The 22,338-nt window shown below is 44.8% G+C and overlaps 5 protein-coding genes across 11 annotated transcripts in view; 1 reads left to right on the forward strand and 4 right to left on the reverse strand.

Moving 5' to 3' along the window:
- The window catches only part of PXK (PX domain containing serine/threonine kinase like), a 32,471-nt gene extending 30,925 nt beyond the window's left edge, over nt 1-1,546 (reverse strand). For all 7 annotated transcript variants that reach the window (XM_053989520.1, XM_053989519.1, XM_053989523.1 and 4 more), the window contains exon 1: nt 1,362-1,546. In XM_053989520.1, coding sequence (XP_053845495.1) covers nt 1,362-1,463 — 102 coding nt within the window. In that variant the 5' untranslated portion in view covers nt 1,464-1,546. The remainder of the gene's footprint in view (nt 1-1,361) is intronic.
- PDHB (pyruvate dehydrogenase E1 subunit beta) overlaps nt 1-22,338 on the forward strand; it is a 107,001-nt gene that overhangs the window by 36,143 nt on the left and 48,520 nt on the right. The window lies entirely within an intron of this gene.
- On the reverse strand, nt 4,029-4,739 carry HTD2 (hydroxyacyl-thioester dehydratase type 2). Its single transcript, XM_053989552.1, has one exon. The coding sequence runs from the start codon at nt 4,737-4,739 to the stop codon at nt 4,212-4,214; it is 528 nt and encodes a 175-aa protein (XP_053845527.1). The 3' UTR covers nt 4,029-4,211.
- Nucleotides 4,558-7,248, reverse strand: RPP14 (ribonuclease P/MRP subunit p14). The gene is made up of 5 exons (XM_053989553.1): nt 7,156-7,248; nt 6,986-7,070; nt 6,111-6,187; nt 5,455-5,533; nt 4,558-4,818 (listed from the first exon to the last, which is right to left on the reverse strand). The coding sequence occupies exons 1-5, from the start codon at nt 7,224-7,226 to the stop codon at nt 4,762-4,764; spliced, it is 369 nt and encodes a 122-aa protein (XP_053845528.1). The 5' UTR covers nt 7,227-7,248; the 3' UTR covers nt 4,558-4,761.
- Nucleotides 10,941-22,338, reverse strand: part of PRKAR2A (protein kinase cAMP-dependent type II regulatory subunit alpha) — a 57,450-nt gene continuing 46,052 nt past the window's right edge. The window contains exons 6-11 of the mRNA XM_053989540.1: nt 21,621-21,774; nt 18,563-18,664; nt 16,657-16,731; nt 14,230-14,295; nt 13,360-13,498; nt 10,941-12,852 (exon numbers count right to left, since the gene is read on the reverse strand). Coding sequence (XP_053845515.1) covers nt 12,719-12,852; nt 13,360-13,498; nt 14,230-14,295; nt 16,657-16,731; nt 18,563-18,664; nt 21,621-21,774 — 670 coding nt within the window. The 3' untranslated portion in view covers nt 10,941-12,718. The remainder of the gene's footprint in view (nt 12,853-13,359; nt 13,499-14,229; nt 14,296-16,656; nt 16,732-18,562; nt 18,665-21,620; nt 21,775-22,338) is intronic.

Below are 22,338 nucleotides of genomic sequence, written 5' to 3' on the forward strand. Positions count from 1 at the left end.
AAGCATCACACTTGCCAGGAAATAAACTTCTTTAGTCTTACTTATAAGAAGAGGAGTTGCACCAATTGAGAACTGCAGCCTGTTAGATTCACAAGACCTCCTAGACAATTTCTCATAGGTAACTTCTGTTCAGAGAAAGACTGGAACATCAATAAATGTGAATTCTTCAGACAAAAAAATAAACCACTGCTTAGGTGTGAGTTATTTATATGAAGAGTATTTAATAAGACAGTCTGTAAATTAGTGTATACCCCATGGTGAACCTGCAGTTATTGCCGTTCAGGTTAAGGCTATGCAACAGATGCAAGGAACCAGGAAGCAATCCACAATGCAGGAATCAGAGCTGTGTTAGGGACATAAGGAAACCCTCTCTCCATTTAAAGCAAGCTTCCCACTGAAGAACCTGCTGCTGAGGTACCTCTGGCCTCCTCTCCAGCATCCCTGCTCTCAGCTAAAGCAGGAAACAGAAATGACAGCCAGTTCTCTGATTCACACTACTGCTTGGTCATACTATAATGAAACCCGGGTTTCGAAGTGGAAAATAACTGCAAACAGGACATTTTAGAATTTGGATTATTACTGCATGCTCAAAGACAGTTCTTATGGAAGCACTGTGCATGTGTCCTAGGCATCCCAAAAGAATTAATGTGTGACACCCAAGTCACGGCAGGGCTTGTTCTGCTGAGTGCCACCGCTCCCCACAGCTAAGAAATGGGGCTGGGGCTGCGGGGTCTGTGCGATTCACAGCCTCCGCTCGGCCACACGGCAGGACCCGGAGGCAAATGCAGCCCATTCACGTGTAACTTCATCACAGCCACTGAAACGCGGCAGCCAGAGCCCATCTCTGCTCCAAAGGCTGCAACACCCCGAGGAAAGCAGGAATTACAGTAACCCACAGGGCCTCGCTCGGAGCGGACGCGAGGCAGCGCGAACGCCGCAGCGGCCGCCCCGCAGAGCCCCGGCGGTCCCTCCCGGGGGGTGCCGCCGGCTGCCCCCGGGAACCCCGCGGACACACAGGGGGCGAAGGAGCCGAGCACGCAGCGGCACCGCCGCACCCCACCGAGGGGCTCCGGGGCGCTGCAACCCGCGCTGCGAGGTCGCGGCCCCGCTGCCTCCCGCACCGCTTCCCCTCGCCCCCAGCCCACCCCGCAGTGCCCCGCCGCACCCCCCGCCTCCCGCCACCCCCGGCCCCTCTGCCGTGGGCTCAGCTCAGGCCCCCGCCCAGCCCCGCTCCCGCCGTGCCCCGGCCGGCCCCGCGAACCCCGAGCACCCCCCGGCGCCCCCCGTTACCGGCTCCCTCCATTCCCTCCCCCGGCCCGGCCGCTCCCGCCTGCCCCCGCGGCCCGGCCTGCCCCGCTCACCGTGTGCGAGTGCAGGCTCTGGCTCGCCTCGATCTGCGCTGTCAGCGGCACCGTGTCGTCCAGCAGCACCTTGCCGGCCGGCGGCTTCTCCATGAAGGCCATAGCTGAGATGGGAGCGGAGAACCGGCGCCGCCAACCCGCTTCCCGGGGCAGCTCCCGGCGCGGCCGCCGCTGTCAACACGGCAGCGCCGCCGCGGGGCCTTAGCGCCGCTGCCACCGCCCGCCGCCAGGGGGCGCCGCGGCCGCCGCTCCGGGCGGGTCCCGCCCCGGGAGCGCGGGACTGGGAGGGATGGGGGACACGGCTGGGATGGAGACACGGCGGGATAGGGGACACGGCTGGGATGGGGACACGGCTGGGATGGGGACACGGCGGGATAGGGGACACGGCTGGGATGGGGACACGGCTGGGATGGAGACACGGCGGGATAGGGGACACGGCTGGGATGGGGACACGGCGGGATAGGGGACACGGCTGGGATGGGGGACACGGCTGGGATGGGGACACGGCTGGGATGGGGACACGGCTGGGATGGGGACACGGCTGGGATGGGGACACGGCGGGATAGGGGACACGGCTGGGATGGGGGACACGGCTGGGATGGGGGACACGGCTGGGATGGGGACACGGCTGGGAGGGGGCACACGGCTGGGATGGAGACACGGCTGGGAGGGGGGACACGGCTGGGAGGGGGGACACGGCTGGGAGGGGGGACATGGTGGGATGGGGGACAGGCGGAATGGGGATCACGGCGAGATGGGGGTCACGGTGGGATGGGGGTCAGGGTGAGATGGGGAACATGGCCGGGATGGGGGACACGAGGAGGTTTGTCTCCGCAGGCAATAATGGGAAAAGGGGCTGGAGGGGAGGCCATGATTGCAGGCAAGTCGCCTCTCTGCCCAAGCTTTCCGTGCCTGGTGCCCACGGTAGCACCGACAGCAGCAATAGCAGCTGCAGCCCCGGGGGAATCAGCCCCGAGACACTGCTGGTCCCCCCAGGGAGACCAGGCAAATTATAAGGGCTGGTGTACTTGCTGCTCTTTACCTTTCAGGATGTTTTGTGTTAATAAAATAATCAGAATATCCTGTGTATTTTACTCAATTTCTAGAATTTAGGGTTTGGAGTTGATATTTTCTGGGGTTTTTGTTTTTGGTTTGGTTGTTTTTCAAAACACAGATTTAAAGCTGTGAACTGAATTCCTCAATGTGACTTTGATTGCAGCAGCGCAAGAAACTTTTTATTTGAATACTACTTAGTGCTTGAGAACCTACAAGTTGGACACCTGTCTGCATTTCCTCTTTTTACACCATACACAGGAATTACTCTCACTTAAGATGTTGTGAGACTGCAGAGCTGGTGCTTGTCATACACCTGGAGCAGATGTCATGAACAGCTTCATCTCTCTGTCTTGCAGCTCCATGATGAGAGGAAAATGGGCTGTGTTGCTGTGGTTCAGCAGCCAGGCTGGAACAGCAATCCCATCTCCCCAAACTATGACTCCTGCAGTGACCCAGGAGGTCAGGCATAGATCTGATTAATTTTGTTAATACAGCATCCCACCTGGAGAGGCAGGTGAACAAGGAGCAGGGTAAGGAAGGGACCTGCTTCGATGAAGTGCTTTGTCCAGCAAAAGCCAGTGACAGGCAGTGACCTGAGGCAGAAGAAAAGGAAACAGAAAGTGAAACAGTTCCCACAGACAAGAGATAAGGAAACCTATTCCTAATTACTGCTTCCAGGTTGCAAACAGGCCAAACTCCAAGCTTTGGAAAGAGAAGGCATGGAGTCAAACACCTGAAACATTACACCTCCCTCTGCTCCAGTGTGACTAATACTGCACTCTGGCCGTGCAGCTGTTTTACCAGTAGTTTTCATCACAGGTTGAGGAGAAACTCTCCTTTCTTAGCAGACAACTTCTGAGGTTATTTGCAGTCAAGGAAAGTTTCAAATGCATTTCTGCTGCAGAGAAGACAGGGGGATAACAGACACTTTGCCAGAAAGTTATATGAGCCACCAATTGAACACCTTACTCCTGATGGCCTCAATCCTTCCTAAAACAAGTTTCTTAGTGTGTAACAACCTTATGCCAGTACTAAAATACTTTAACCCAGATGATTTACTAATGAATTTGCCAGAAGTCTACTCTACCAAGTGTAGACTTTCAGTGGACAAAGGGAAATCCATGTTCACACACTCAAAGAGAGAGAAGCCAGTTAGTACTCAAATCATCTGCCCTTGCTTGTCTTGCCCTGAGGAGCACAAATACGGTAAGGACAAGTTGTGACAATATTTTTTTTTTGTGACAATGTATTTTTTTTTCCTTCACTCTCTTTCTGGGAAGCAAGTTTCAGAAGAAACACCAGCTGGAGCTGCCATGCAGATTACAACACATCTTGCAGTACATGTGTGTCAGCACCTCCACTTCTGTTCCGCTTTTGAACACAGCACTGTCCCCTCCCCTGGTGCTTGTTGGCAGTACAGCTGCTCTGTACAGAAGGAACAAGTCTTAACTGAACTTTGCTGGTGTGGACTGCAACTTTACCAGAAAGAACAGCCTCAGTGTGAGTCCCACCAGTCCAAACTTCCCACTGTGGCAGCACAAAGGCTTGTCTGAATGTGCCACTTTGTCACAGCAAGTGCCTAGTTCACCTTGGCAGAGAAACCCATCACGGTGAAAAAAGGAAAAGCTCTAATTTTAATGAGTTCTAGTAAGGTCAAGTTTGTGCACTTTCAGACATTTTGAAAGGCTTCTGTTACAAATTTACTGGTTTAAGTGATGTCACATAAAAAGAGATTTAAAACCAAGTGTACATTGGTTCTGGCCTTTATGCTGAAGTTGCACATGATGAACAGCTCTAACTCTCTGGCACCATGACTTTCACCATCCCTTCCATAACAGTTTTCCCACTTTCTCTGACCTGACATGATACAGAAATGTGTGCAACAGAACCCTTCAGTCGTTTCACTTCTGCTGCAGCTGTCACTTCTTCACCAACATACAAAGGAGCTGGAAAACGAATCTCCTGGGAAAGAAATATACATCCTTGTCCAGGCATTTTGGTACCCAGAACTGCAGAAATAAGTCCATTGATCAGAACTCCATGGACAACGGTTCTCCCAAACCTAGACTTCTTTGCAAACTCTTCATTTAAATGCAAAGGATTTGTGTCACCTGTTAAATAAGAAAAAGTAACTACATCATTCTGTGTAAAAGCCTTGCTAAGTTCAGCTTTGTCTCCAACTTTTACGTGTAAGTTCAGAAATACGGGATGTCCAAGCAGTGAGTTGATAAATGTTGGCTTTGTCAAGGCTCTTTGTTGGAAAATCCCTCCAGAAATTCCACGCCTGAAGGACCACAACATTTCCAGGAACTTCTCCTGCATGCAGCCGAACCAACAACTGCATTCAGTCCAAGACTAATTCTCTACTGTTGCCAGATAATGCAAGTAGAAACGGAGATGTCTAGTTCAGGGAAAGAAAAAACAAACAAGAACTGAACAACTAAAGCCTTAAAAAACCCACCATCAAATACTCTCCAAGTTGAAAATACTTCAATTTTCCTTTCACATGATAGATTAAAAACTAAGAGCTATTCCTGAGCAGACTTTTGTCTAGCCATGGCTTCAGAAACAAAGAATTCTCAGAACTTATTTTATTAAGCAGCATCCTCTGGAAAAAATAAGCTCTGGAAGTGCATGTTCATATATGCATTGTTAAACAAGGTCAATTAACAGTAACCATTAGAAAGGCAGAAAGTAGAGTAGGGAAAATAAAACCTGGACCAAGATGTGGGTCATGAACACTTGCCAGAAATTATTTTCTTGCAAATGTATAAATGACATCAGCACTTGTCACTTGAGTGAAGCCATGAAGTTATGAGACAGCCACTACTGTCACATTGTACAAGACTCATTTTAGGATGAGAACTGCTCAAACACGGGCCCACACAACTGCACTGAAAGGCACTTCATTCCCAAACCAAAGCATTTTTGCACCTAGGCCATCTTTCTATGGAAAGGCAGTAGGCTTTGGCAGCCTGCCAAGCTTAGAGCCAGAGCTGACACTTGGGGGAAGCCACCCAGCCCCGCAGGGCTTTACCTGCAGCACCCGGAAGGCACACCTCCTGTTCTGGTAGAAGCCCAGCAAGGTTAGAGCACTCCACAGCTTGACAAGGCCACTAAATAAAAAGAGAACAAAACAGATTAATAAAATTTGGGGCTGTTTTCCTGCAGCACAGACATCTCAAATAGAAAGTATGTTAAGCCCTTTACATTTTAACAGTAGGCAATTTCACTAAAGAGTTCTAGTAGCAAAACTGCATCTTGAAGGATTATTGCAGTGGCTGCAGTCTCTTGTCTTTGACACAGAGATATGTACTGCAACCTCAAGTTCACTTTACCAGAACTGTTCTTGTTCTCAGTGTGCATTTAAGCTCATTCTTCACATAAATCACCTGCAGTTGTCATCACCATTTAGAGTAACCATTCTCATCTTTACTATAGAAAGAGATTTAAAGTCACTACCTCAGTAATGCTTACTTCCTGTCTTAAAAACATTAAAATCATTCTGGTTTAAAGCAGGAATAATGTACTGATGCACAAAGTCACCAAGACTCAGTAATTATTTTCTGCATGCAGAATGCAAATATCTGCAAGTTAGGCTTAATTCTTCACAGGTCATTCTTAGTTTAAGAGTTCTATTTTCTTACGAAAAATACTTTCATGGCATGGAAGCACACACTGACTGCACCTTACCTGCTAATTACTCTTAATATGGCAGACAGAGTTTTTTCCTCATATGTTAAGACATCAACAGGCAAAGCTGCTCCAACCTATGAAAAAAGAAGTTATTTATTAAGCATCACCCTATGTTCTTATCATGGTTTATATGCAATTGATTTCACCCCCGCATGTTACATCATAAAAGGTGTTATAGTTATGCTCAAATCTCACACAAGTGTTTCTGTTACAACATCACTGGATTTTAAACAGCACCCTTCCTCTCAGAGTTCTTTAGAAACCACTTTTATTTCCACGTTACAGCCGGAGAAACACAGACCAAGAGGTGATGTGACCTGCTTAAAGTGAGCCAGCAATAAAGTAAACAGAGCAAAAACAGTGCTGTGGAATCTCCCATCCAAAAAGCTGTTCCCTTCCCACAGTCCTCTATTTAAAGCCTCTCTACAGCAAAAGCATCAACACCACAAATTCTAAAAACACGTATCAAAGAACGGCTTGAGCTGGAAAGCACCTTACAGAGTTCACCCAGTTCCAGCTCCCCTGCCATGGTCGGAAATACCTCCCACTGGACCAGGCTGCTCCGAGCCCGGTCCAACCTGACCGTGAGCACTGCCAGGGATGGCTGAAGCCGCTTGACTGCGGGCACTGAACTGACCCGCACGGCTCCACGAGGAGCGAGTCAGGACGGGGGTGGCGAGCGGGTAACCGGGTACCGGAGGGTCAAACCCAGCCCACCCGCCCGCTCCTTCGGCCGCGCTCGCCCTGCTCGGACACTGCTCCGCGGCCACAGCGGCCGTTCCAGGGGACAACAGCCCGCTCCCGCAGAGTTCTCCCGGCCCAGCCCGGAGCCGCCCGGCAGACCCCAGTCCCGGCCCCGATGCCGCTCCCACCTCTCCGTGCAGCTCCCTCAGCGCTGTCACCACGAGCTGCTTGAACTGCGCGGCGTTGGGCCGGACCCCGCCGTCGGGCAGCTCCCTGCGGGAAGGAGAGCAGAGGGGTCAGGAGGGGTCTGAGGGGTCTGAGGGGGGCTCGGGGGTCCCGGCTCGGGGGTGCCGCTCACAGGCGCACGCGCAGATAGTGATGCTCGGCCGCGCGCCGCAGCACGCGCCGCTCGAACGCGGCCGCCGCCATTCCCCGCCCCGCCGGGCCGCGCGCGCGCGCCGCCCGCCCACCCCGTCTACGGCGGCCGCGCGGGGTCACTGTCGCCGTGGCAACCGCGCGGCGCCTCCTGAGCGCGCCCGGCCCAGGCCCGGCCCGAGCGCCCGGAGCCGGAGCCGTGCCCGCTGCACCGAGCCCCGGGCCAGAACGCGCCGTGCGCGGGCCCGAGCGCAGCCCTGCGCACGGAGGAGAGCAGTGCAATGTCTGAGTCTGCGACGAATCTCCGGGAAGCGGCGGGAACAGACAGTGCTTCCAAGCGCGGCACGCGAGCCTTCAGCTGCAGGAGGCAAACACGGAGCGCCGCACCACAAACATGCTGCTGCAGGCCGCCACACAGAAACGCTCCTGCGCTTGTCCTCCAAGCAAAGGTGTTGGTCCCGATGCAGCTCCCGGTGAAGGTGGCGCCTGGCACCAGGGTACAAACACCGAGGAGACTCTGCTGCCCCAGCCTCCGTTTTGCAGGGACGCACAGCTGAAAAGAACTGGAGACGTGCACAGAACGAGCCTGGCAGCCTGTCTTTGCACTCACCAGTCAACAGCTAATTGAGATGATAAAATAACAACATCATCTTGTACCTGCTCTAAAGATTGGCATTAAATGTATCCTTACCATCCTTATCCTTATCCAGAAACAGCAGAAAGGACGAAAGTACGTTTGCTCTGCTGAAATAATTACACATTATCCTCAAAAGAACTTCAAATCTTACGTCTTTTACCAGAAGGTTCATCCAGGAATTAGCATCGACCCCAGCAGGGTAACACTGCAGAAGCCCAATGTACATCTGACGTGCCTGAGTCAAGGCCCGACTCACAGGACACCTTTTGCCTGCACCTTCACACGGCTCAGTCTGTGCAAAGGTCCTGCATTATTCCAGCAGAGCTTTCTCAAGCTTAGCACCACAATCCACCTGAGCTCCGCTCCCGGGCTGACTTAAAAATGATACATAAACTGCCGAACGTTTCGAAATAAAACTTCAGCAAAAGCAAATAGAATTTCACGTGTACCAAAGTAATTTTCAGATTGTTAGTTAGGTTAAAGAAAAAGCAGTTTGCCACATAAAATTCAGTAGCTGTAAGTGCAGACTAACAGGATACTTTCAGGAATACTGTGCTTCTCCTATGAACTGAGAACCAGTTATTGTACTGCTCAATAAATCAGTTCCACAATAATTTAGCAGACTTAACAGAGCAGCCAGTTTTACTGGGACCAACACTACCTACAGAAGCTGGTATTACTTTTGAGATATTAGTAAAATTTCATCACCAAGCAGCAAAACGTGGAGGTCAGGTGCTGTATAAAATCTCTTTTTGTTATTGCAGTAGGGCAGGTGCTGCTCTCCGTGAGGCTCTGGCAAGAGGAACTCACTCAGGCATTCCAAGTGTATCCAGGGAGCTGCTGTAAGGCTGGGGGCTGTGTCAGCTGCAGCAAGTCAATAACGAGCACACACAGGACTGTACAGGAAGGCTGGACACAACAGGTCAGTTTTTTATTAACCAAAAGTGAAGCTGAACCCCAGAGTGGTTTAACTTGTTAAAACCATATGTTTATATGGCAGATATTTTCCTTTCATGTTCAACACTACAGTGCAAGAACCAAACTTCTCAGCTGTTCATCCTTTGAGAATCAAGTAGTAAAATGATTAAAATAAGGGTCCCTCAATGAATCAGTTAAAAAAAAAAAACATTTAACTCAAAAGAACAGACCAATTTTAAGAACTGTCTTATTAAATTCTCCCAAGTGAAAGACCTTTAAAAGCACTTGGAGCCTTGAGGTAGCAACTTTATGCAGGATTTAATTCCCCTCCTGCCCCACAGAGGAAAATTAGTAGCGCATTATTAGCTCCAGCCAGCTAAGCTGTGTTGAGTGGCTCCTGTGAGGTGACTTTCTCTTGCCTCTTGAAATAGCAGTGTAGTGCTGCAGAGCACCAGGAGGAAATCCACAGGGAAGGCCTCTTGAAATAAAATTTATGGTTTGAAAAAAGTTAAAATGATCAGCAACGACTATAACAACAAAAATTATCTGAAGTGAAAAAACCCAACGTGTATTTTGGCAAGACTAGTTTATAAATACAAGTCAAGAACAAGAGTCTGCTTTCAGCAAAAGAAAGAAAGAATGGAAGTGACATTCAAAGGGGTTTCAGGGTTTTTTGCCCTCTGTGCAAAATTGCACTTTGTTTTCAAAGTTTTTAAGTTTTGCACTTTTGTTTCTAAGAAAGGAGCACTTCCACACTTTTTTGTTCTTTTACATTGTCAAACCTGTGCTGTGACATTAGACAGAAATACCAAGTGCCAGGATATTTAACCACTGAAAGCTCCTCTCACTGACTTCACAACAATCACAAGCAGGGAATCACAAACAGGAGATGTCTTCCTCTAAGCCTCGAAAACATGATCCTCTGTGCCCACTTTGCTGCTGAGTTGTTTTATTAAAAACTAGATCTCACTTCAGTGCCAATTCCAGAGACTCGGTGGCAGATCTACTGAACACTGAGCGGTAACAAAACACCTGGGCTTACTCTCATTGCAACACCTGCAAGGAACAGCGTGCAAAGGAACGAGCTGAGATACAGGGATGGGGCAGATGGTCACTAACAGGGGCTGTACTTGCTCCCTGGACTCAGTATCAGCACTTGCACATCGCCCACTTTTGCTCACTGCTGGTGCTCTAACCAGATTCCTGGCAATATTGAGTATCTTACTGAAGAAACTTTCTTTCCACTACCTTCATGCTCCAAAACTGTACGAACAGGTTGGTTAAACTCAACCAAACTAATCAGGCACATTGCACATGATAGTTCTTAAATGGATGAGCCTTCTTAGCAGCTCATTCTCTTTCAGCTCAAAGCCAGCTGCCTCTCCACACCACAGAATGATGCTGTACAGACCCTGGATGCAGGATGGCACTGCCCAGTATGCCATTGCTCCAGGGAGCCCAGAGAAAGGTAGAACTTCAACAGCTTGTTCTTGTTCACATGGGATCACAATATTTTGATTTTATATTCTCGTCTTTTCCTTTGACTTTTAGAAGCCATCAAATTCTGCCTTTGAGGCAGAAATATCTCAAGAATCTGACATCAGCCTTGCCTGGGTTTCGGTTAAGATTTGGAACCAAAATTTTAATTTGCCTGTATTTGCCTGTGCTGAGGTTACAGTCCAAAGGCATTAAGAACCAGAATCCATCTGTAAGGCAGCCCAACCTGCCAGGCTCCTCTGGATAAAGGAGAGGATATTCTGCCTGTGAGCAACAAAGGCCAGCTGGTGATTATTCACAGCAAATTTCTCTTTAGCTCACATGACACTTTAGACAGCACAGAAATTCAGGCTGGTTCAGAGACCAATTCCTGTTTGGTTCACAGAACAGTCATGAGCTCGTTTCAGAAACTCTTTGTCATGGAGCCCCAAGTATCTTAAAGTTATATCTGCTATCACTGCAAGGAGCTGATGAGTTTTTTTCAATTTTTTTTCTTCTTTTTTTTTTTTTTTTTTTTTTTTGTTGGTTTGGTTTGGGTTTTGTTTGGTTTTGTAAATTCTGTGATGAAAACAATTGTTTTTGTCTTTGGTGTTAAACTTTGGAAGCATGAGTGAAAAGTACCTGCTGCTTCTTTGGCTGTAATTTATGACAAAGAAACAGCCCAGGAAAGCAAGTGAAATTCACTGTTCTAAAATACATGCAGTTAGAACAGCCACTAGACATCACAACCAGAACTTTAATAATATGGAAACACCAAGTTCAGTGGTGTCCATTACAAATCATTTGCATTATATAAAAATATGACTGCAATTACAGTAACTGGACAACAGTCATTCAAATTTATCAACTTTCCATCTTACTCATATTGCAGGAAATGGGAGGAGCTCATCCACTATGGGGAAAAAACTGTCCAGAAATCAACTTAGAGTTGCTGCTAAGCATCTCATGCCTTAGAGAAATGTCCACTGTGATAACTGAAAGCAGGAATTCAAGATTAGCATCCTTCCATTCTTGCTTACATGGCCATGAATAAAAAGAGCAAGTTCTGTTACACTAGTATTCACTATTAAAATTTTATAACCCCATAAAACACCGATATGTTTTGCATGAGCTGTAGAAGAATGCAAACTCAAAGGGTCACTAGATTTATTATCTCCAAATTCTATGTCTTAATATATATAGTCTGTTTGAACACCATAAAAATGTCCTTCTCATGGTCTGGTTCTTATTTAGATAATACCCTGATAAAATCTCAGCCATATGCCAATTAAGGTCCTTAAAGCTATAGAAACAGAATCTACCTAATAAATGCTGCAAATTTAACAGGTATTTTAGATAAACATCATTAGCTTAGTTATCACCTAAACCAAAAAGACTCCTCAAACACACCAACTGCATAGTTAGCAAAAGACATTTGCTTTACAAAGTCAAATGTTGCCAACTTTTGAAAACTTTAGCAAATCAATGTGGTATTTGGAAGCATTCAAGTGTCTAATGAAGTTAAAATACTGTGAAATGTTAGGACTAGGGGAAGCTCCTGTAAACAAGTACAGAAGTGGTCTTCATTTAAATTACAAAACATTCACCTCCTTAAAAAGCTTTAAAACTGACCCAGTCAACAACTGCACCCTGGGAAACGTAGCAGTATAAAGGATCTCTGTAAGCAAGAGAAGGTCATATATTGTTATCTCACCACCACAAAATGTACTCAGTGTCAGAAACAAGGAGCAAATGTGGGGAGATAACAATTATGACACATTCAGGCCATTTGATCTGAACCACTGCACTTTGTTGGACAGCATAGAGTAAACCAATTTTCTTTGCTGCTCAGAAAACACTAAAAATACGTTTTCTGCATCTGGTTGCTAAGCAGACTCTCCCATGTCCCCAGCTCAGTTTACTTGGTTTAAAGAGTTCTCTATATTTATTACCTGCTGCTTTCAGCAGGTGGACCAAAACTTCAGTGCCATCTTATTCATTGGCTCCATTGATACTTTAACTTCAAACCCAGATGCTACAATTAAAAGCAAATTTGACATTGTGTAAGGAAAGCATCAGATGAAGGTAATCAGCCCATAAAAGGCTTGTATTCCAAAGGCTGCTTCTGCAGAACAGGCAACCTCCCACTACAGAATCTGAAGGGACAATTTACCCCAACAGTAACACCCAGAAGGAAGGAGGCTTCTGTGTCTTGTACACTTTGGGTTTCGTATCAGGCACTTGAACTGCTGGACAGACGCCATTCTGAACCAAGTAAGTGAACATAGGGTTAGAATCATCTTTAATCTAGGTCTAATAATGAAGTATCAGCAGCAAAGTGGAGGCAGGGAGGAGTGAGCAATCCATCTGTGCTGAGACTTGTTTATGGTTTCTAAAATGCCCAAGAAAACAGCAGCAGTAACTGTTCCGTAGTGTCCGTTGTCCTTGTGAGTTGTGTTGCTGATAGGAGGCTTTTCTGTGTCTTGAACTAAGAAGGCATTGAGGTACCCTGTGCCTAATTCCCTGGATCCATCAGGTCCATGCTAGAGCCAAACATTGCCACCAGTTGCTCCTCGTAATGTGTTATATTCCTCTTCATAATGTCCATGCAGGGTCCAAGCAACCTCTCAAATGCTTGCACATCCATGACTGTAATGGAACAGAGGTGAAAACAAGACTGTTTGTCAAAAAGGACACCAAATACCAATCTGGCTTTTGAACTCAGAACACAGACCTTCAGTTCAACCCACTTAGGGCCGAGGCTTCAAAAGAAACCACAGAAACAGAAATCATGTTTCTGATTTCTCTCTCTACTGTTATTTGGAGAAACAAGATTACTGAAATACAAAGCTGATCTCAAGGATAAACACAGAAGCCAAATACACACCATAGCGGTATTAAAAGATGACCTGAAGGCTATGTGTGACAAACAAGTAGAGGCCACACACACAGAAAACAGAAAATCAGCCATGAGAAAGCAGCAGTGCTTCTCCAGCTTACACTTGGAGCTCCACTCCAGCCCTTGCTCCCAGCTTCTGGAATCTGACTGCCAATTACCAAAAGGTTGCTGGGTTTTGAATGGCTGCTCACTCAAGCATGGTCCATGAGACAAGCAAAGAACAGAAAAGGATGACTAGAAACAGACCATCTGCTTACCTAAACATTTGACCTCCCCAACAGCATAGGCAGAGGCTGCTCTGGGTTTGTTGGTAACAAGTGCAAGCTCTCCAAAATACTGCCCTCTGTGACACCGGGCAATCTCCACTTCTTGATTAGCTTCTTTACTCGTCATAGTCTGTCAAACAGTGCAGTTTCATTATTTGCACACAGCTCTGTCCTTGTACTACACTTAATAATCCCAGATACTTTACACGTGTGCAACAGCTCCTTGGTTTCAGGCCTTCAAACTAGCAACTCCCAAGTCATGGCAGAACACCTCAACACCATGTTCAATTGGAAGTTTGGTAAGAAAAATGTGTGCCAGCCCACAAGTCTTGAGACAAACAGGTATCTACTGCTACTGCTTTGGGAACTGCTGTTATGTGGCCTAACACAGGCTTTATCATGCACCACATGCTGTTCCCTTGGCTGCTCAGACTGTACAGAGACCCATGCAAATGCCAACATCTAGTATGTCACTAAAGATAACAGACCCCACATTTTGTAATGTGCAGTCTTCTACAGTCATGGAAGAAAAGTTTTATCTCCACCCTTAAGGCCAGGGAAAGTGTACCAGTGTGGGAAGGAATGGGATGGGTTGAGCTTCAGGCTCTCTCAGTCTCTCATATATCAGGTTAGTTTGCAGAGTAGCAGACAGAAGCAAAAGACCTTGGCACTTCAGTAAAATGACTTCTGGCTGCTGCAGAACAGGTATGGGAGTCTACAACCTATATCACATGAATAACGATGATCAACATCATAAAAGAATATATTAAAAAAACTCAGGGTGGGCTTTTTCACATCTGTATTAATCAGTCAAATCAGGAATTGATTAATACAAAGCCTAATCACTCAGTTTGAACTCACCTTGCTTTTAATCAAGATTTTTACTTCTCCAGATTCTACAATGTAAAAACAGTCTGCTTTGTCACCCTGTGAAGAAGAAAAGCTGAAATAAATTATTTTTTACTTGACTGTCAAAGTATGTATAAATGGTATTAAAGCATTCACTTCAAACTAGGCCTTCTGCAGAAATCTGCTAGAATTGACAAACACTCAGGTTCTTAACATTAAAAGGTGGCTGGCTGGGTAATAACACCAGAAGAGCCCACAAGGAAGAAAGTATTAGTGCACATCATTCTGTAAGGGGCAGGAGGAAAGGAAAACACAAAGGAGATTGACGATATATAGCAAAATCACTTAAATGAAAATCTTCTGATCCCAATGAAAGTAGGCAGTAGTTAGTGAACCTAAGCAGAACCTAGAATTTTCAGAAGCAAATTTTAATAAAACAGGGATTTAGTGACTGTTTCTTTCAGCAGGAAGAAGGTGCCATTAAACTCTCCTGCTTGAGCAGAGGGGTTGGACAAGGTGACTTCCAGGGGTCCCTTCCAATCTCAACTATTCTGTCGTTCTGTGAGAGGTCCTAGAACATTTTTCACATCTCCCTCAACCTCATCATGTTTAAAATCTTCAAGTGATCCCAGTTAACATCTGCTCTGGACAGCTTCACCAGCACTTCATAATTTTAATTTATCTGTGACAAAAAGGACCTCTCTTCTCTACATTTGCCCCTGTAGGCCTGGCATAGGGCTGGAAGTCAGAGTGGAGATCTGCAACGTGCCTCCTGCTACAAACCAAAAGCAAAGGACTAAAAGCTTCAGGGAGACCAAGGTTGGAAAAAGAACTGATAAGGGAATGGGAGTAGCTCACCAGAAAAACCTGAAACAAAGTGAGGAGAGAGAGAAATCTGACATTAAGTGGTCAAAGAGATGAATGTGATGGGAAGGATGGAGAGAAATGGTTGTAACTTGAATATGAAACATGGGCTGGGAGAAGATGATGCAAGGTTTAAACATGGAGTTACAGAAGAAATTAGGTCTTTAGCTAAGCTGCCTGGGGATGGTCGTAAGCCACCCAGTGCAAACTTTTCATTCACCATTACCAACCATCACAGCATGAAATAATGGTCTATGCTAACTTCTGAAAGAGTATTTTATTTTTAAAAAGAATGGAAACAAACTGAGTGGGAGACACCCTCATAACACTACTAACAATTTTCAAGTGCTTTAAAGCTTACTGCCCTTAACTGAAGGGTCAAATTCCAGATAGGTAATTAAAATTTTAAATTACTCACAAGGGAAGAGAGGTTCCTGGTATTGATGCAACTGCTTTAATATAAGAGTTATCATATCTTTTCCAAGCACAGAATTTCATCGTCTCTAGCACTGTACTACCATCACCCAGAGCTATCCAAACTATCAATCCTCCTTTTAAGGATAATTACATCCTTGCCCTTAATTCAGTTATTAAAAAATAATAAAACCAGCTGTGTAATTGGATCACTGACAGTATGAATTCTCAGTTTTGATACTGATTTATAAGCTCTGATTTTGCTGAGAGTTTTCTCAGGGTCTTAAGCAAAAAGAGTTTCAACTTTAAAAATTGAGTGAAGTAATTTGACAGTTATCAGCAAATTTGTTTCCTATAGTCAGTTATCTGACATTCAAGATAATTAAGATAAATTTTTCAAGACACTATCAAGGAGTCATATTCTGTCTATACAATACAAACAACATTGTAACCAAAAACCTGCATTTTCGGGTAAGCCTTTCTTGCATTAACTTCTACTTGAACTAGAGCACTTTTACAACACTTTTACACAGCTAAATTTGATGTAAAATCCCAGTGTCTGTAACAGTGTTCCAAAAAATTATTTCTCTCACAGCCAAAAAAAAAAAAAAAAACAAACAGCCATAGCTTGAATTCATCCTGCTTCATGTTCTACCACCCTGGCCTTGATCTACTGCAGCAGACAAAACACTCCCCAGTCACTAAAGGACTCAACTGAAACCAGACCACTGAAATACCTCAGGAAAGCACAAGAAAAAACAATGGTTTCAATTAACCGTGACAGTTTCTTAGAGCTAGTGGCTCCCTGTTGAATCTGGTCATAGGGCCTAGGAAAACTCTACATGGGGAATTTCATGGAAAACTGCATAGACATTTAATTTCAGCTTCTGAAGGCACACTCATCTTGAATCCTTGCAAAGACTACTTATAAAACATAGATGAGAGAAGAAATACCATGAGGCTAAAGTAATAGAATACATTTGCAGCAAAATACATACTGTCTGTTCCCCAAACATTCAAGAAGTGGTTAAGTAAATCAGAAATATTAAAAGAATAAATGCCAAGTTGGTCCAAGTAATAGAACTCTACAAGTCAATTCCAAACAGAAAAAACAGAAGCACAGAAAGGAGAATGATAAAGAGAAGTTTAGATTACGAGTACCTGAGAAATTATACGTTCCCCATCTTGATACACCTTCTCTCCTATAACATCCACTATCTTCATTCGCTCTGACGCCTGGAATAAAGAGGAAAATTAAAAATAATGATCAATTACAGTTTATCTCTATGAACTCTTCTGAATCTCTGTGACCCCTCCTGAAATGAACAGACACACAAACACACAATTTATAAATTGTGTAAATTTATAAAGCCACAAAATGACATTGTCATAGTACTGCAAGACAGGTCTTAAGACTACCATAATCAACAGGGAAATAAAATTGTCTAGTGTCCCATCCCTGTGCTTGTCTGACCACTCAAAATATATCTGATTTGGCTGGTTTAGAGCAAAGGGGAGGGGAGAAAAAAATCACTTTCTTTAAGATTCAGTTGAAATTTGAAGAAAACACTCTGAAAAAATGTTATAGACCTCCTAAGAACAAACTCTAATGAGAAATACCAGCAAAACATTTTAAAAATATTTTAACCACTATATACCTAAACATGTGTGTGGGAGGAGTTGTGTCCAAGGACTCATTCCTAGAGTGAAGAGGAAGGAGACAGGACAAGGGCTGTGAGCTGTGAGCAGGCCCTGCAGTAGGGTGCCATGCCCAGCAGCACGGGCAGGAGGCAGCCCCTGGCACGCCAGGAAACACGCCTGAGTCTTCACAAACAGGAAGGGAGAAATGAGTTCTCTCCAGTGTTTCCCACCACCCATTTAGAACCCCACAAAACAATTTCGTTGCTTCGGAGCAGCACAAAAAAATCATACCAAGAAAGGAAGAAAATCCTAACAGTTAAAATTCAGCAGATGATTCAGTTGCAATCAATCCATTCATTCCCCAAGTGCACCTTCATCTTGCCTGTCTTTGAGAAATCAAATTCTGGTCCATGCATGATTCAACAGCAATGTGTCATGCAAAAAGCCATCCAGTGCTAATGAGTTATTTTTCTGTATCTTTAAATATTTGAGTCATTTCTGTGCTCAAAAAAGTCACATTGATGGAACTAGTTTAAGCTAGGCACTGAGAGAGAAGGTGTTGTAATTTATCCCTTCCACAGCTACAACATATGTCCAAAATAATACATAGTAGAGGCTGTTGTTCACACCTAATGATATTTGCAATTTTGTAATCTTCTCCCAAAGGGATTAAGAGCTCAAATACTAAAGATTAATGCTGGAAAGTATTTTTTTTATGATAAGGAAAATTAAATTATGGTTTAAGGCAAAAACAGATTATCGCATAAGCAGGCTGGTCAGTTCCAAAAGCCCTCTGACAATACAGGGAGAATCAATGGAAGGGACAGTTTCCACACTGTTCCTAAATTCAGGCACCACACACCCCAACAGGACAGTGTGACTGCATTCCCATGTTGCAGTGCTTCCTTCCCTTTAGCAGTTTAACTCCTGAATATTAAGTTAAGCTTAAAGCAAGACTACAACAGCTCACACCTTTGTATCAAATTTAAAACCACTCCTGGCTGATAAAGGCCAAATATCTCAGTGACTGCATCCTTACTTCAATATCACACCCTCACAGGCAACCACAGCCCTGACTACCAAACTGCATTTTGATACCTGTTTCCTGAAATACATATAGGTAGTTTATTGTTTTGTGGGTTTTTTTTGTGTAAAGAACTTTTTAAAAAATCTTATTGAGATAGAAATCACCAAATCACTATTGTGAATAAAGGATCTGGGAAAAAAAAAAAAAACAACCCAAAAACTATTTCAGCAATGCAAATTTGTGTAGCATATGTGATACCAAAGCAGCACTTAGTATTTTGTTCTAAGCAAAACAGGCTTATATATAGCAGGATATAGCAGGATTTCTGATATAGCAGGAACACTGACTGGAGTGCTGCTAATGCAAGAATTTGATGTAGATGTCTCTGAGAGGTTTTACCTCCAAGGATTTAAGAAGGGGCACAGACTCAATAAATAATTCATACGTCTTCCTCTTCTTTGCGTTGTTTTTCAGTATAATTCTTCTGAATGTCACTCGATCCTGCAAGAAACAGCACAGAGAAATATATTACTCCTTTTCACTGAAATGCTCCCTGTTTAAAGAACTGACAAACATGAACAAGTATTTACAGCAAACGCCGGGGCTGAGAAAGCAGCTGCTAAAGTGATACCACATCCACCACAACGCTGACTGCAACAGCTCCTGCTAAGAGTACTTCTGGCAATAACAAATTAAAAAAAAGGGAGCTGTAAGACCTGATCCTTCTCACATAACCACTTAGGGATTCAATTTTTATTCTGTCTTATACAGTTTTTCAGTGTTGAGTTTTGGGGTTTTGTTTGCCTGTTTGCTAATATATCTTTTATGCTTCTGCGTCAAATGAAGAAGTTTCGCTCTTTCTACTGAAGCCAGTGAAAATTGGCATTTCCAGCACTTCTTAAGGCAACTGCAGAACTAAGTCTGAATTGGATTCTTCTCTACTTGAGTCACAGATTTCAAAAGTTGAAGATGTATACTGCTCTCAGGTCAGGAACAGAGTATCAAACAGCAGCAGGCTTGTTCACTCCACCTTCTCAGATCCAAGAGCCAGCTTCTAGAAGCGCCACTTCCTAACTGCCAGCCGTGTGCGCGCTCCGCGAGGAAAAGCTGCTGGGCGCGCTGGTGAAGCCAAAGGGCGCAGAATCCCCTCCGGCCCCGCCCGCGCTGCGCCCCGCGGCCACAGGGCGGCGCTGCGGGGCCAGCGGCTCCGGCACACGCCGAGCGCCCCGGGACGGCGGCCCCGGCACCTCCGGGCAGGGGCACCGGGCACCGGCGCTGCTCTCAGCGTCTGCCCCGCGGGCACCCGCCAGCAGAACCACAGCTGCAGCCTGCCGTGCGCAAGGGTAAAAACCAAAAACAGTCAGAGGACAGGAGCAGAAATTTGGTCAGGAAAATGGCACAAAAACAACACCACCACCACACAAAAAAAAAACCCCAAAAACAACAAACCAACCAACAAAACCCCCCCCAAAACCAAAACAAAACAAAAAAAACCAACAAAACACAAAAAAAACCCAAACAAACAAAAAAAACACCACCAGAAACATCCTGAGAGCCCTTCCTCTGGTTCCCAAAACCGTCAGGTGGTACCTAAGCAGCAGCATTTTGAGATGAAAAGGTATTTTCAAGTAAGTGGACATCTTTAAGGGATGCAGGCTGCAAATACTTGTAATAAGGACTAATAGAGGTGATATCAATGGAACATTAAAGTTGAAGGATGAGGAAGATGAAAGGTAGGATGGTATTATTTTTATCCAAAGGAGAAGAAGAGATGATAAAGCGTAACAGATTTTTCTGTTTTCAGAGGAATTTTTCAGTGGTAAAACTGTCTTCAAACGTTTGTTTTTGGAGCAGCAAAAAGACATAGAAACTGGGGGGGGTTGTAAAAGCATTAAAAAAAAAAATCAGAATTCACCTGCTTGAGAGTATCAGTGAGAGAGGAGAAGAAGCAGTATTTGAACAAAAAAAGCCAAACTGTGAAGGCAGCATGTGTGACCGTGAGGTTTCCCCCAGACACATTCAGCAGCAAAGGCTGAGGACATTTCCCTCCTCCAGAAGGGACCCACTGTGATAACTGCTTTGTGCCTGAGCCTGCCAGATTTCTGTTTGCCTAAGCCTGCAATGCAGCAGGAGTAATCCACGCTTCCCGAATGGCAGATAACCAAAGAGCTTAGGCAATGACTTCTGCATACTAATAAAAATATGTTTAAATTACATCAGGGACAAAACAGTACAATAAAACATGGCAACAGAGTAACTGGAAGAAATAACTGAAGTTTGAAAGGAAAATGCAGCCTTAGTTAATAAAATATTTACTGGACAGATGATTAGCAAGAAGTCCCTGTTCATCTACACCTTGCTAATTAATTGAATATAATCACAGTAAAACAATCCAAAATTAACCCAATTTGTGCAGTTCTTTTCAAAGGCAAACCAGAACAAAGAATCATCTTCTCATTTTCTTCCTTTTATGAATGAGCTCAGTTTGTAGCTAGCTGCTTTGTTCTGTCTTCCTCCAGAAATGAGATTCTGACATTACTCCCTGGTTGATTTACCAAACTCTTTTCTTCCACGTCACAAATAAAAGGGAAGCCAGATCTCCAGCGAGCCTGAGATTGCATGAACAGCCATGTGCAGCAGCTTATCAGTCCTGCAATCAAGGTCACAGCACACGGGCAGCCCCAGCGAGAGCTGCCGAGGAGCCCGGGGCACACAACACTTGTGGCTTCAAAGGCTCTGCTGATCGCACAATCCTCTCATTATGCCAACCCTCACAGATGAGTAAGAGAGCACTGGGAAAATAACCCCATCCAAATAGTTCAGGGAAAAGAACTAAAAAAGGAAACTAATGGCTACAGCTTCACATTCAGCACTGCTGGGCTAGAGACACAGCAACACCATCATTTAGCTCGGCATCTCATAGGTCATGCTGACCCAAGAACCTCTTCCAAGGTAACAGAACAACAGTTTATTGTGAAGGAAAACAAAGCTTTGGGCAGTTTTCTGACCTCTTCAAATCACTAACATCCTCAAGAAGGTATTTAACACACTCCCTTTCCCTTAAGAGACAAAATGGTAGGAAGTTGAGTTGAAAATAAACAACATGATTTATATATTGTTTCCCCTCCCAAAAAAAAAAAAGTGCTTTAATGCCTCCACTGTCCTCTGCAGGATGAAAACAAAACCAGGAGGTTTTTCTTCCCAACTAACAAAAGCCACAATTACAGTGAAAGCAAAACTAAAGGGACAGATAGAACTAGTGATAGAGTTTTTACAGACAAGTTGTTCCAGAAAGTCAGTCAGACAGATTTGCACAATGGATCTGTCATGCCAGGAGATGAGATAGCAGATCCTGATAAAACACCTGTGAGCAGAGGAGCTGTATCAAGAGAAGTTCTGGACACGGTGAGGTACTGCTTTAAATATTATGCATATGAGAGCAACTTCCTTTCCTTACCAGTCCCCAAAGGGCTCCTTCTGTTGTGGCAACAATGGTGGCAGCTCTAGGAGTGTTGTACATCAACGCCAGCTCCCCAAAACTGCCGTGATTATCGTAGCGGCCCACGCAGCGAGACTGGTTGTCTTTTGCTACAAAAATATCATACAATCCTCTGGAAAACAACAGAATAAACACTTTTTATTAGACAACATCCCAGTACAAATGTTGAGAACAGTTTTTTGCTGTTATACAAATAGTCCTTTTATTGCTGTGTGAGATGGAACTTCCTGAGCTTTCCAGCTGCCTGATTCTCGGCTGCTTCTATCTATACTATTTTCACAATAATTGTCTATTGCTAAGGCAATTCTATCTATACTATTTTTACAATAATTGTATCTTACTAAAGCATTTCTATCTATACTATTTTCACAATAATTGTCTTTTACTAAAGCATTTTGCTCCTGATAGATATGGGCAGGATTTACTTGGTTTCCTCTGCACAATATTTTGACATTGCTGTTCTGGCCAGGGTGAGAAGTAGTTTTATCATCTTTAACAGTGACATTTCAAAGCATGTGTGTTACTCAATGAGGTCTCCAGAGTGACTCAGATCCATCTCTACCCATTTTCTCAGTGTCAGCATTGTTGCAGGACCTTTGGGATACACTCAATCCAACTGCTCACCTGCTACTATGGGTTTGTCTCAACTCCAGCTTCAGGGTGTGTGTACATCATA

This window comes from Vidua macroura, chromosome 13 (assembly GCF_024509145.1).
Source record: "Vidua macroura isolate BioBank_ID:100142 chromosome 13, ASM2450914v1, whole genome shotgun sequence".
NCBI classification, from domain to species: domain Eukaryota; kingdom Metazoa; phylum Chordata; class Aves; order Passeriformes; family Viduidae; genus Vidua; species Vidua macroura.

Bases quoted from the DNA above. Each gene is read 5' to 3' on its own strand.
- HTD2 (XM_053989552.1), bottom strand. From the start codon at position 4,739: ATGCAGGAGAAGTTCCTGGAAATGTTGTGGTCCTTCAGGCGTGGAATT.
- RPP14 (XM_053989553.1), bottom strand. From the start codon at position 7,226: ATGGCGGCGGCCGCGTTCGAGCGGCGCGTGCTGCGGCGCGCGGCCGAG. The intron at 7,071-7,155 runs GTGAGCGGCACC...TCCTTCCCGCAG, and splicing joins CACTATCTGCGCGTGCGCCT to GGAGCTGCCCGACGGCGGGG. The intron at 6,188-6,985 runs GTGGGAGCGGCA...CTTTTTTCATAG, and splicing joins TGAGGGAGCTGCACGGAGAG to GTTGGAGCAGCTTTGCCTGT.